We start from the raw sequence: 12,857 nt of genomic DNA, 5'->3' as shown, positions 1-12,857 counted from the left end.
CGCGCATTTCGTTTGCTTTTTCGGTGGTATCAACTCTATACGCAGTTACCTTTTGATTCATCATGGGTCCCAACATTACTACTGGCTATCTATTAAAACCTTTTGCTAATGTTAATCTCTGAAATGGAAAAAGTTTACATGGCATCTCGCATTTTCCTTCTTCAAAATGTTTCTGTCATTTCCAACTCCAAAATAAACCTTAAGTTTCGTCTATCCTCTCCTCTGCATGAAAGTGATGAGTGAAAAAAAGATTTAATCAAGCACCCTTGCTTGATTTTTTTTCAAGCGTAGACATATTCTAAACCCATGCTCACACTTGAGGCGCACGTTTCAGTAGCAAATGCAATACGTATTTAAGTGTTAGGTTTGGAGTGAAGGCAATGTTACGTACGTAGGTTACATGTGCGGTTCGGTAGCGAATGCAATCTTTAAGCTTTGTTAAGCTTGCCACGATGCCATATTAAGTGCGTAGTAATTAAGAAATTAAGAAAAATATTTTATGTCGTACTGTAATACGTCAATGTTTACGTGTAAGATTTGGTAGTGAAACCAGTTACATACGTAACATGTTCGGTTCGGTAGCAACGCAATCTAAGCTTTTTAAGGGTGCCGGTAAAGAAGAGGTTACGGTATACATTAATTATAGGAATTAAGTAGATTCTTTTATGTCTACTGTAAAAATACGTCATTGTTTACGTGTGAGATTTGGTAGTGAAACCATTGTCACATACGTAATGTGTGCCGTTCGGTAGCGAACGCAATCTTAATCTTTAAGCTTGCTGGTAAAGAGGAGGTTAGCCTTAGCTTAATCAGAGAAGCCGCTATGGTATAGAATAATTATAGAAATTAAGACGATTCTTTTATGGCTACTGTAAAATGACGTATGAGGTCTGGTAGTGACACAGTTTACATATGCAACGCGTGCGCGGTAACGAACGCAATCTTTATGCTTGGTTTATAAGCTTCCTCGTAAAAAAAAAAAAAGGTTAGCTTGATATTAAACTCAAGAGATGCTGGTACGTAATGGTATAGTAATTAAAGACATTAAGAAGATTCTTTTACTTATACGTACGTATATATGTACCATGCAGTACCCCATAATAATTGTCAAGTCCAATAAGCTTGAAACCAGCCTGATATTTGGACAATTTGCCGTAAAGACGACCTTTTTTATAAGGACTTTATGAAACAAAATCGTTAGTATCATAAACATTACATTTACTGAAAGATAATTTTCAAGCGATTTTGTATACAGTATTGCAGTCGACTCCGTAAAAGATTTACCATAAATTAATATCGAATGTAAACGATATGGTTTGTTTACTACCATAGTCCCGATATAAACCACCAGGGCTGCGCTATGCTTTGTTTACATGCTGACTTACCGTAGGCAAAGAATTTTTGCAAGTTTTTGATAAATATATATTGGGTTAATTTTAATAGTTTATTAATTTACTGGTAATTAATTATTACCTTGCTTTCAATGTTTTTATTATGTTAGCAACACGTTTTTATGCCTACCACTACACTACGTTCTACTTACTATTTACCTAGGTAGCCTATGGCTTGCTTGGTCAACAATCGGTTGGACGCAGGCTAGTTTTCTTTTATACTGTATATTATACATTTAAAATTATAAATGCACGTTTAACATGATATTTATTTAACTTTTAACTTATTTAGTTGTAATTTACATGTAATGTATTGTATAAAAAGGCAAGGTTAGGGTAATAACTGATGGTCAAGAACGGATTAATCCATTTTCAGTTATTTCTTATGGGAAAACTTGATTCAGTTCTCGAAATAATCGAATTTTGACGCTCCTTCTGGAACGAATTATCGTCGAGAACCGATGCTCTACTGTATATTACATACGTATAGGGTATTTTTTTTTTTTTTTTTTACATAAATATGATACAAATTAAGACAACTTTTGTAACTGCCCTCCACATTATCAAAGGATGTTTTTTCATGTTTGTTCTTGTCCACTGCTGTTCCAAAAAATGCATTTACAAAAACTTCATGTGGTTATATATTAATGATTTGGGAGCTAATTATAACTCATTTTGTTCATGAAATTTCAGCTTTTTGTTATAAGTTTTCATGCATTTATGTTTAAAATGTGCATGAAAAATGTATTACAGGGTATTTATTTTATTTTTGTACATGAATATGATACATGGCGGTACGCATGTCCATTTGAAGTCTTTGTAACAGCCCTTCACATGATGAAGACAATAGGTTGTTGAGTCGTGCCCGAATAATAAAATTTTAATTTATATAATTGAATCACATTTTTATAATAAATTATATATACAATTGTTGCATAAATTTATTTTAAAAGACAAAATTTGCGTATACAGTGGTACCTTGACATACGAAAGGCTCAACTTACGAAAAACTCGAGATACGAAAGCAAATACAAAGATTTTTTTGGCTCTACATACGAAAATAGTTCAAGTTACGAAAGGTTGTTGCTGTAAAGTCCCGAGATTCGCCTGGACCACCGAGAACAATTTTAAAACTCGCGCACCTCCAACTGAGTAAACTCGCCACCATCCTCCCGTTCTCCCATTGGTTCCTGATGCTAGTCACCCCATAAGATCCTGCTCTCCTATTGGTCAGCATCTACCCCTTGTGCTCTATGTATTATATTGGTAAAAGGATGCTGTAAATTGAAAAACTTATTCATGCAATACATTTAATAAAAAAAAAAAATATTAGGTCTTCTTCTTCTTCTTCTTCCCAGCTTGTTCCCATTTTTATATGGGGTCGCCGTTTCGGATGAGCCGTTTCCATCTATTTCTATCTTGTGCTTCTGCCTCATCAATTCCCTTCTCATTTAAATCTCCTCTCACACAGTCCTTCCATCTCTTTCTTGGTCTCCCTCTTTTTCTTCTTCCTTGCACCTCCACCCCCATAGTATGTCTCCCAGCGTGGTCCTCATCTCTCCTCAACAGGTGTCCATACCATCTCAGCCTCCCCTCCTGCACTTTCTTTGATACTTCCACCACCTTAGTTGACCCCCTTATGGTAGTCATTTCTGATCCTATCCACTCTTGTTACCCCAGACATCCACCTAAGCATTTCTCATTTGCCTGCCACATCCATCTTCTTCTGCTCTGCTTTTCTCATGCTTGCTGTTTCCGTACCATACAGCATTGCTGTTCTTACCACCGTCTTGTGAAATTTTCCTTTTAACCTAAGCGGCACTCTTTTGTCACAAAGAACTCCCGAGGCCGCTCTCCAGTTGTTCCAGCCTGCCTGTACCCGATGTTTTACTTCTTCTTCCATACTTCCTCCAGCGTTAACAAAAGATCCCAAATACTTAAACTTATCAACTCTCCTTATTTGCTCTCCACCAAGCTAAAAAAAAAAAATATTAGGTAAAGATAGAATAAAGAATAGAAATGAATTGTTATTATACTGTTTGGTAGTTTCAGTAGTTGAAGAGAGATAATGAAAATTTATGGCATACTGTGTGCTAGGAAAAGTGATTGCTTGGCGATCGTTCGGTACTGTAAAGTGCTGGATGTAAACAGAAGTTGGAAGCTTTTTTTTTTTTTTTTTTTTTTTTTTTTTTTTTTTTTTTTTTTTATTTTTTTTTTTTTTTTTTTTTTTTTTTTTTTTTTTTTTAGTATAGTTAATGGTTACTTAATAATATTGGAAATGATACATGCAATACATTTAATAAAAAAAAATTGTGAATTAGATATCATAAAAATATAAATCAGACTGCTATCATCGAAGCCAACAGATACGTATTTTCTAGAATTCTTCTTCTGTTTAATATTACGTATATGTTTTCATAGCTGTCAGTAACTCGGTATCTCCATTTAGTAAAAGATAGAATAAAGATAGAAATGATTGGTTATTATACTGTTTGGTAGTTTCATTAGTTGAAGAGAGTATAACTGATGAAAATTTATGGCTTACTGTGTGCTAGGAAAAGTGATTGCTTGGCGATCGTTCGGTACTCGTAAGAGCTGAATGTAAACAAACGATTGGAAGGTTTTTTTGTTTGTTTATTTGTGTATTATAGTTAATGATTAATTATTAATTATTTGGAATGAGTACATACTGATTATTTATACATTTTATTGGCATATTCTAAGCTTTTAGCTTCTTAGGTTTAGATGTCAGAATCATAGACTAGGCTACAGTAGCAACTGCTAACATAAGCTAGGCTTATTGCTAAGGGACATATGCTAAAGTCTTAATATATGCAGTAAAAATGGGGTTGAACATTACATGCAGTTGAATATTACTCAAGTATGTACAGTATTTTGCCTTTTTGGAGTAATTTTCTTTCGTCGGATCGGCGTCGTAACCCTAGAACATGTGTTGTAGGCATGGAAATAGAATTTACTGGGGTGTTTTTGTAGGGCTTGGAACTGATTAGGCATTTTACATGTAAAATGCGGTTCAAGATACGAAAAACTCATGATACGAAGGCCGCCTCGAAACGGATTAATTTCGTATCTTGAGGTACCACTTTACATTCAATTTTGCAACTGCAATATGTTTGTTTTTCCATGGGATACGAGTACAAAATACAACTGTGCAACTCGGTCGATTTTTGGCTTTGTTACTCGAGCAGAAAATTGAGGTATGACCGTACAAGCTCGAGATGCCGCTGCTGCGTAGATGCATAGTGACGAAAATTAAGATAAGCACAGAAGAAAAAAGTAAATAATGCATCTTTTTCCACAAAATCCTTTAAAAAGTTATATATTACTTCACTGTATCCAATAATATTGTATGTATTCTCATATTATTGTATTATAAAATACTACGGCCAATTTAAGCCAGTATTCCGCGGAGCGGCCAATTTTTTGGTTTCAAATCAGCTGATGGCAAATACGAGTTTGTTTCGCCATATTTAACGCGATTCTGAGCAAATTTTCTTGCTTCTTGTTAGCATAAACAAATATCTAGATACTTGACTTACATGAGACAAGGTTATTTTTCCTTATACGACGTGTTTTTAGGTGGAAATGTGAATTGAATGTGTCATTGTGATTGTGAGCTAATTTTTTTTTCGTTAACAGATTACATTGCGGCATGTTTATTGCGTAAAAAAATTACGTGATTCCGTTCGCAATTTTCCTTTATATCATAGTTTTGATTAAAATTATTTTATCTCAATTTTATCTACGGTTGTGTTTGATGGCATACGTTTACTGGAGTTTTATTCTTGTTGCCAATGCACGATAATAGTCATTAGCAGCTTGAACAGTTTTCTCAGCTTCAGTTATAACTAGGTTTAAATTTAACAGTATATTTCCGGATTGATCTTTGATCTATATTGATCTTTGATCTATAGGGAATAAAGTTATTACATTAAAATATCTCGGTTCTATTCTACATAACGTCATTTATAACAACTACTGTATGTTAGTGTACTATAGTACGATGCTTGAAATACAAGCCAAACGGATGTTATCGAATTCGGTTGTACTTGGAAAAAAAAAAGTTGTTTCCTGTTCGGTTGTTCATGACTGTACACATTTACACAATGATTATAAAGTGAAAACCATACTTTTATCATTCTCTTTTGCTGTTTTTGAACTTATGTAACTAGAAGATGGGATAAAGTTAGGCTATTGTAATTTGGTCTCATAAAATCGGATTATCGTAAGACGAATTATCGTAACTTGAACACTACAGCTATCTGTACACTGTATAAAACCTTATTATATCTTTACATACTCTAGACACCCAAAGGATTAAAGCTAGGCTTTTTTCACTTTACAGTTTTTATAATACAATAATGTACTGTACAGTACTACTGTAAAGTAAATTCTATAGTACTATACTGCATAAATATAATTTTCCTTATTGCGCCATCGCGGGATTACAGCGCCATTTGACTGGTCTATGGCGCTGTTAACTGGTCTAGAATTTCGAAAGAAGGTGTGCGGCGGATGTAGTCTTTAAAATCGCTTAGCGTCGAAAATCAATTTGTGTCGGTGGCTAGGAACGGAACCCCTGCCGCTAACCGAGGGCCGCCTGTATCCTTGTGACAGCAGGGAAATTTACAGATTACTTCTTTTGTAATCATTGAGCTAACTTTTTTTGTAATCAAGCAAATCCTGGACAAGATTCTAGGATCCAAGGATCTCATAAATGACATTAACAGCTCCTCTCATACTGAATGAGGAACAGTACAGGCAGTCCCCAGCCATAAAATTGGCGATATATGGCGACATAACAGGCCGAGTTTTGGTTATCGGTGCCATAAGGTGCTGATGATAGAGTTATGGTGCCATAACATACCTAACAGAGGCACCATTAACCGAAACTTGGTGCCATAAGCACCATGAATTGCTGAGTTTTGGTTAATGGTGATTTTTGCTTATCAGCACCCTGCTGAGAATGGAACCCCCACTGATAACCTGGGACTGCTTGCATTTGGACCTGCTTTTCTGTTGATGGCTTTGTCCCAGCAGAAATTTCTAATCACTCATGTTTATGTCCCATTTGAATCTAGAGACTCAAGGTCTTCACAATTGGACACTGTCATGCAGTACCTCAGAGGCGGAGGATTTATGGAGGAAATAGCCATTAGCAGTTTGTAAGCTATCTCCAGATTATACACTCATCCATGCCAGGCTGAGTTTGACTTTGTGGTTAGTCTAGTTAGATAAACATTGAGTGCCATTTCCTAGTAGCACCCTCCCTTATGTTCCCCAAACATCAAATACGTAGTCTGTCATTCTTGAATTACAGTGAATGAAGTGCCTATACAGCCAGTCCCAACATTTATAATGGGTGTTCCATTCCTACACCACATCATAAGCCAAAAGATTGTCGAAAATCTTAAGAAAACCTTACTTTTAATGCTTTGGGTGTAATATTGAAAGCAATGTAGATTGCATTTTAATTGAGTTTTTCATTAAAAAAAACTCCAATTTTTTATTATTGTGCCAGTTTGGAGCCACATTTCTTCCATCAGATTGGCGTTGTAAATATCATAACCCTGAAACATGCATCATAAGGCAGGAAATAACTCTATGAATATATTTGAAATGTGTCGTAACCTTGGAATGTAGTAAGCTGGGGACTGATTGTGTGTATGAAATGAAAAAATGAAGAGGAGAAAATATTGAATGTCTGGAAATAGAGGTAGATTACCGAATAAACAAATAGTTACTGGAAATAATGCATTACACTAAAATATCTTTGTCTTCTCTTTTAAACTTGCATGCAATGACATCAATAATTCTTCTAGAAATACTTTTTTCCAAGTTAATAGCAAGATGAATGAAAGACTTTTGGTACTAATTGATGTGATGATGCTGTACATCATCAGAATACAGATACTACTGATGCTCTGTAAAGCAACCTGTCACTGAGGTGCTAAAGGAAGTTCCTGTTAAAATAGAGCTGGAGAAATTGGGTGAACTAAATTACTCTCCAGCATTGGTCAAAATCATTAATGGGAAAAAGGAATCATCTACTTATACCAATATTGTCTCTGTGAAGACATACAGCGGAACCTTGGTTTTCGTACATAATCTGTTCCAGAACCTCCCATGAAAACCGAAACATAGAAAACTGAAACAATAGTTCCCATAAGGAATAATGTAAATGGCCAGCCAATGCCATTTTTTAAGGACAGGACTTTGACATTCATATTACTTAATAAGGTGACTTGGGACATCTCCAAACTGCATAAGATTTTTGCCTCTGACCTTCGGTTTTGTGACGCCAGGGCGATTTATCCCAAAAATAACCATTTTTAAAATTCTGTCTCCTCCTCTGATATTTAATATTAAGACCTTGGATTACTACCATATACATACCTCATGTAGACCTCTAATCAAATGAAGAGTATTTTTTCTAACAGTCACTTTTTTGCTAGATAAGAATTTTTTCATTGTGGTAAAAAAATAAACCCTATAAATCAGGAAAAAAATATAGAAAAAAGAAACAAAAATTGGAAAAAAGAGCTGCACTTGATTGTTCTGTAATGTCTTTAAGTTATATACCAAATTTCAATGATATCGCTTTAAAACTAAGGGAGAAGATAGAATTTGAAGGTCAATAAGTATAGTTTTGAGATACGGGCGTCAAAGTTTTCCTTTGTATTTTTACAGAGACGTTGTAAATAAATAATGATTATAATGAATTTATATTCTTTTTTGGGTATTAATAAACCAAAACTATGTTATTTATCATAATTTAATCATAAATGAAGATCCGTTTGCTCATATATTGTAGCCTGGGGCACTGCGTCAGGCAAGACGGGGCACTCCTTCCTACACAACTCTCTCTCTCTCTCCTGCACTAACTCGGCTTTAGAGCAAATTTTCTTCTTCTGTATGTTAGCGAGATGTTTTCCTTGCCTTTTCCTCTTTGGCATGATGAAATTCTTGCCAAAACAAAGATAAACAAATGTAAAAGCAAGAGAATGTCAGAGGTAAAACTCAAACATTAACTCTCTTTTTACAAAGACAATGTTAATAAATCATGATTACAGTATTATGAATTTCATATTCCTTTTTGAGTATTAATAAACCAAAACTTATGTTATTTATCATAAATGGAAATCCCTTTGCTCAAAGACCATAGCCTGGGGCACTGTGTGACGTGTGCGTCTGGCAAGACGGAGCATTCCTCACTACGCCAAGCCCCGCCCTCTCTCTCTTCACTAACTACGCTAATGTCGCGGTTATTATGATATTCTGGACTCATATTAGAGCGAATTTTCTTCTTCTGTATGTTAGGTAGATGTGTTTTGCTTGTCTTTTCCTCTTTAACATAATGAAATTCAGGCCAAAACAAAGATAAACAAATGTAAAAGCAAGCGAATATCAAAGAGGAAACTCGAACGTGTAACCTCTTTCATTTTCTGCTTGCTTTGTAGGGTGGTAAGCTGAAGTTCCCTTCCCTCCCCGACTCATGGAATCACTACAGATGCCATTGGTCACAATTTCTTTGCAATGATTATCAAAATTTACGATAACAGAAGAAATATTGCATTTCTTGTGGGGATCAATGGTTTTTGCTTATTGAGTTACGTTTACTAATTACCCTGTAACTACCAAAGTTAGAGGAATTTTGACGAAATATTTCTTATACACATTCTCCGTTGCCATACGAAGCTCCATGAATTTTTTCATGACTTTGCGTTTTTCGCCCCATACCCCTATGTATAGGGGTGCTGGCCAGTCCCGCTAATGCGTTCCAGACCCCCAAAAATATTTTTTAAAAATACATTTTATGGGGAATAAACACAGTTTTACATACAGAAACAATGAGAAATAAATATAAATGACTAATAAAATGAATAAATGAACACTGAACATCACTCTTACCTTTATGGAAAACACCTGTCAGCATATGGAAGACGGAGAGGGAGAGAGGGAGGAGGAGATGTTATTGTTTGGAAGGGAATTCTCCCTCCAGAAGAACTAAAGGTATCAAGGACCTTTCTGGGGTTATTTCTCTTCGTTTTTTAGTGGCACTACTTGAGGTTATTTCCCCACTTCGTTTTTTACTGGCACTAGGACCAGCTTGAGAGTTGCTGGACCCCTATCCCACAACAAAACTATCCAGAGACATTTGTTTGTGGCGTTTCTTTAAATTTTGCAGAGGTGTATTTCTGGTGATAGAAGTGCACTCTCGATGTGGTTTGGAAGTCACAAAAAGCCATTGGTCCCGTTGCTGACTAACCACTGTTTCCATGCAACGTAAAAACACCACACAAACAAGCAATGTTATTTATAAAAAACAAATCATGCAGCAGGGTTTTGGTGTGAGATCAACTAATCGGTTAAGTCCTAGTTTTACTGGACTTCAGCCTTATGTTCCTGTGACTAAATTGTGACTAAATTATTGGTAATTTCACTTGTTTATTACCTAGTCAATTGATAGTCGGTAATAACCAAATAAATTGACTTCCTGTAGGATTGATTGTTGAACTGAAACTGTTTTCATCACAGACTAAATGGGCATGACAGCAGGAAGAATTTATGCCTTGTTTGACACTATTTGCTGGGCAGAATAAAATTTTCTCAGCTTTAGTCTGCAGTTTTTGTTTGTAAAGTATTATGTGTATAAAAATTTCAAGGTAAGTTAAGGAATGATTCATAACATTTATAGTTTAAAAATAGCTTAATCATTTCTGTCATTTTCTTTTCAGAAACGACGTTTGGATAGTGGACTCGTATCAAGTAGCAGTGTGCGAGAAATGGAGGGGTTAGGAAAAGCCATGGTGCAATTTCCCGTAGTTAGTGATGGCTTGTATGGTGATTTGCCTCCTGAGCAACACAGTCATGGTGGTTCTCACCATTCGATGTTCTCCTCTTTGTTATCTTCCAAAACCTTGGTCTGCCTTATTACCGAATCCTGCTCCAGAGGTAATTTTAATTTCTTTTTCTTTCAATTGGCAAATTAATCTGCAGATTTCTGGTAATACTCCATGCACTGGCTGACTTGATTTGACATCAGAATCGGTAAAAGAAAAATTTGTTTGAAGAATCAAGGTAAACTTAGAAGACAGATGATAAATGAAAACCATGTACCTCTGCATATATTTTTATATTCACATTTAACATCCTGTTAAGGTGGTAGGCCTGAAAAAAATATAAAACTTAGAATTGCAGCTTCAAAAAAAAATGCTCCAAATGAAAAGTACATTGGTGCAGAAATAAAGAAGTGAAAAGTAATTAGCAAAAGAAGGAACAGAACAAGAAGTATTGCGGAAAGAAGAGTAACCTAATAAGTGGCTTTATTAAAATTGAAAGTTTTCCAGTATATCTTTATTTAATTTTTTGTGTATAGACACCTGTTATGGTAAACAACCAAATGCTGAATACCTCGTAAAATGAGAAAAGATAATTTTTTTTATGAAGGAAGGTCTCTTAATGTTAAGTTGGGAGATTTGCATAATGTATGTAATTTTTCTGAGTAGTCGTTATAAATTATTGAAAAATATTTTAGGATTTTTGCTACTACTGACCTAGGTAAGCATTCTCTTCGTTTTATTTCAGCCAGGGAATTTTAGGAAAGGTGATATTATTTTATAACTAATATCTAGTTCAGATAGTGGATTTCATTGGGTGGAAAGTACTAGTTTGTGGTGTAAGTAATTGAATTTCAGCGTTGATGTTATACAGAGGTGAAAATTACTGCATGTTAGAATATATAAAATTGGAAACACCTAGTAAATGGTACACACTCACAATTAAAGGAATCTTATGATTTGTTATGCGGGGTGGCAAAAATGTCACTGATCAGAAGGTAAAAGGTACTAGATTAGGTGATTAAATTCATGTACTATATAACACGAAGCAATTATGATATTAGACTCAGAGGACTAGATAAACTAATCCTTTATAATAATAATGATAAGCACTTAGGAAAGCGGAGTAAAATAGATGAGAAAAAGTGTGAATGAAAATAAACTAATGGCATATCACAATAATGGAAAAATTGAGGCCGCCATAATCGGTTATCAGCGCCATTAGCACCATAAATTGCAAATTTCCGGTTATCTGTGATTTTTGCTTACCATCAAGGTGTCGGAGCGGAACTCCCCACGATAACTGGGGACTGCCTGTAGTATTCACATTAGCGCACGAAATGATCTAACACACAGCCAATACTGGAAGCTAAACTGCTTAGTTTTAAATCAATCCTGAAACATTTGTAAGTTGAAATCACCACTTTGAGAGGAAATCATGTGGTGCAGGTTATTATCAAAAGAAGTTCTCCCACTTTCTGCAAGAAATTTTATACTTGATTTTTCTTTTTCCAATTTCAGGTGGAATTAGCCCCACCAGAACCAGTTGCCCCAGAGATACCTGCCTGCACATTTACAAGTGTCTGTTGATCCAGATGAACCAAAGAAGAAGAAGTATGCCAAGGAAGCATGGCCAGGGAAAAACCTACTCCGTCACTTCTTGTTTGAAGTGCCCCGTTGTTTTCTATACAAAAGTCAAGTGAATAGTCATCATCAGCTTAGTCTGTGTTTACTGACTTGACTACACATATCCCAAGGATGGATTTGTATTTTTCTAGAGTATTTATAGTTATAAACTAAAGAGAAAGATATTTAGTTGCACCTGTAAAAAGCCTAGTTAAGCTGTGGCAAAAGCATTGCAGTCAGGGCATGATGAATCTTGTAATTCAATAGAGCATCTAATTTCCATTACAGAATGCACTTGGAAATAAGTGAGGTACCCAGAATACTTGGTCAGATATGTAAAAGTAATATTTATTATGCAAAATTGTTGCCAGAAATATTGCATGCAGTACGGCAGCATTGATGATACTGGATAACCAATGTACAACCATTTTTGTAAAGATTAGAAACAGTTTGTTCTTAGTAAGTTTCCTGATGGGAAATTTGTTATGTCTGATGAGTCGAACATAATTTTTTTTCTTTAGAAGCAATTAAAACTGCTGCAGGTTACTTTTAAAACAGGTATTACCTGACGTGTTAATGTGAGTAACCTCAGATATGTTCCGTTGCTTCATGCACATATACTAGTTGGAAGTTCATTTAGTACATTTTTTCAGTAACGATTTACAATTAACCCTATATTATTTGCATTGTGTTCTTTTCGGCGACATGCATCTTGAGGTAAACTTTTACATTGGCTAGGTTCTTTTAATAGTTACTGTTATTACAAAGGTGTTACTACCAAGATGCTAAACTACTCTGATACTTACACAGACTATGCACGTCCTCTCTCATCTAAGGCAAGACTCATTGAACCTCTTACCGAAAATTTATTATTGAACATGCGCACACTACAGCTTTGGGAACTAATAGAAAGCAACTTACATGTTATTGCACAGCACAGTATAATGCTCTTCAATAAAGCTCAGAGATAATTTGATTA

The 12,857-nt window shown here is 35.2% G+C and overlaps 1 protein-coding gene across 1 annotated transcript in view; it reads left to right on the top strand.

Annotated features, from left to right (window-relative positions):
• LOC135222047 (nuclear inhibitor of protein phosphatase 1-like) overlaps positions 1–12,072 on the top strand; it is a 53,725-nt gene extending 41,653 nt beyond the window's left edge. Inside the window, 5 exon segments of the mRNA XM_064260182.1 lie at positions 10,151–10,336; positions 10,338–10,367; positions 11,774–11,815; positions 11,817–11,889; positions 11,892–12,072. Of these exon segments, the coding sequence (XP_064116252.1) occupies positions 10,151–10,336; positions 10,338–10,367; positions 11,774–11,815; positions 11,817–11,889; positions 11,892–11,920 (360 nt within the window). The 3' untranslated portion in view covers positions 11,921–12,072.
• Positions 12,073–12,857: the final 785 nt, after the last annotated feature.

This window comes from Macrobrachium nipponense, chromosome 3, assembly GCF_015104395.2.
Source record: "Macrobrachium nipponense isolate FS-2020 chromosome 3, ASM1510439v2, whole genome shotgun sequence".
NCBI lineage: Eukaryota > Metazoa > Arthropoda > Malacostraca > Decapoda > Palaemonidae > Macrobrachium > Macrobrachium nipponense.
This window is presented reverse-complemented; position numbering and strand designations above follow the sequence as displayed.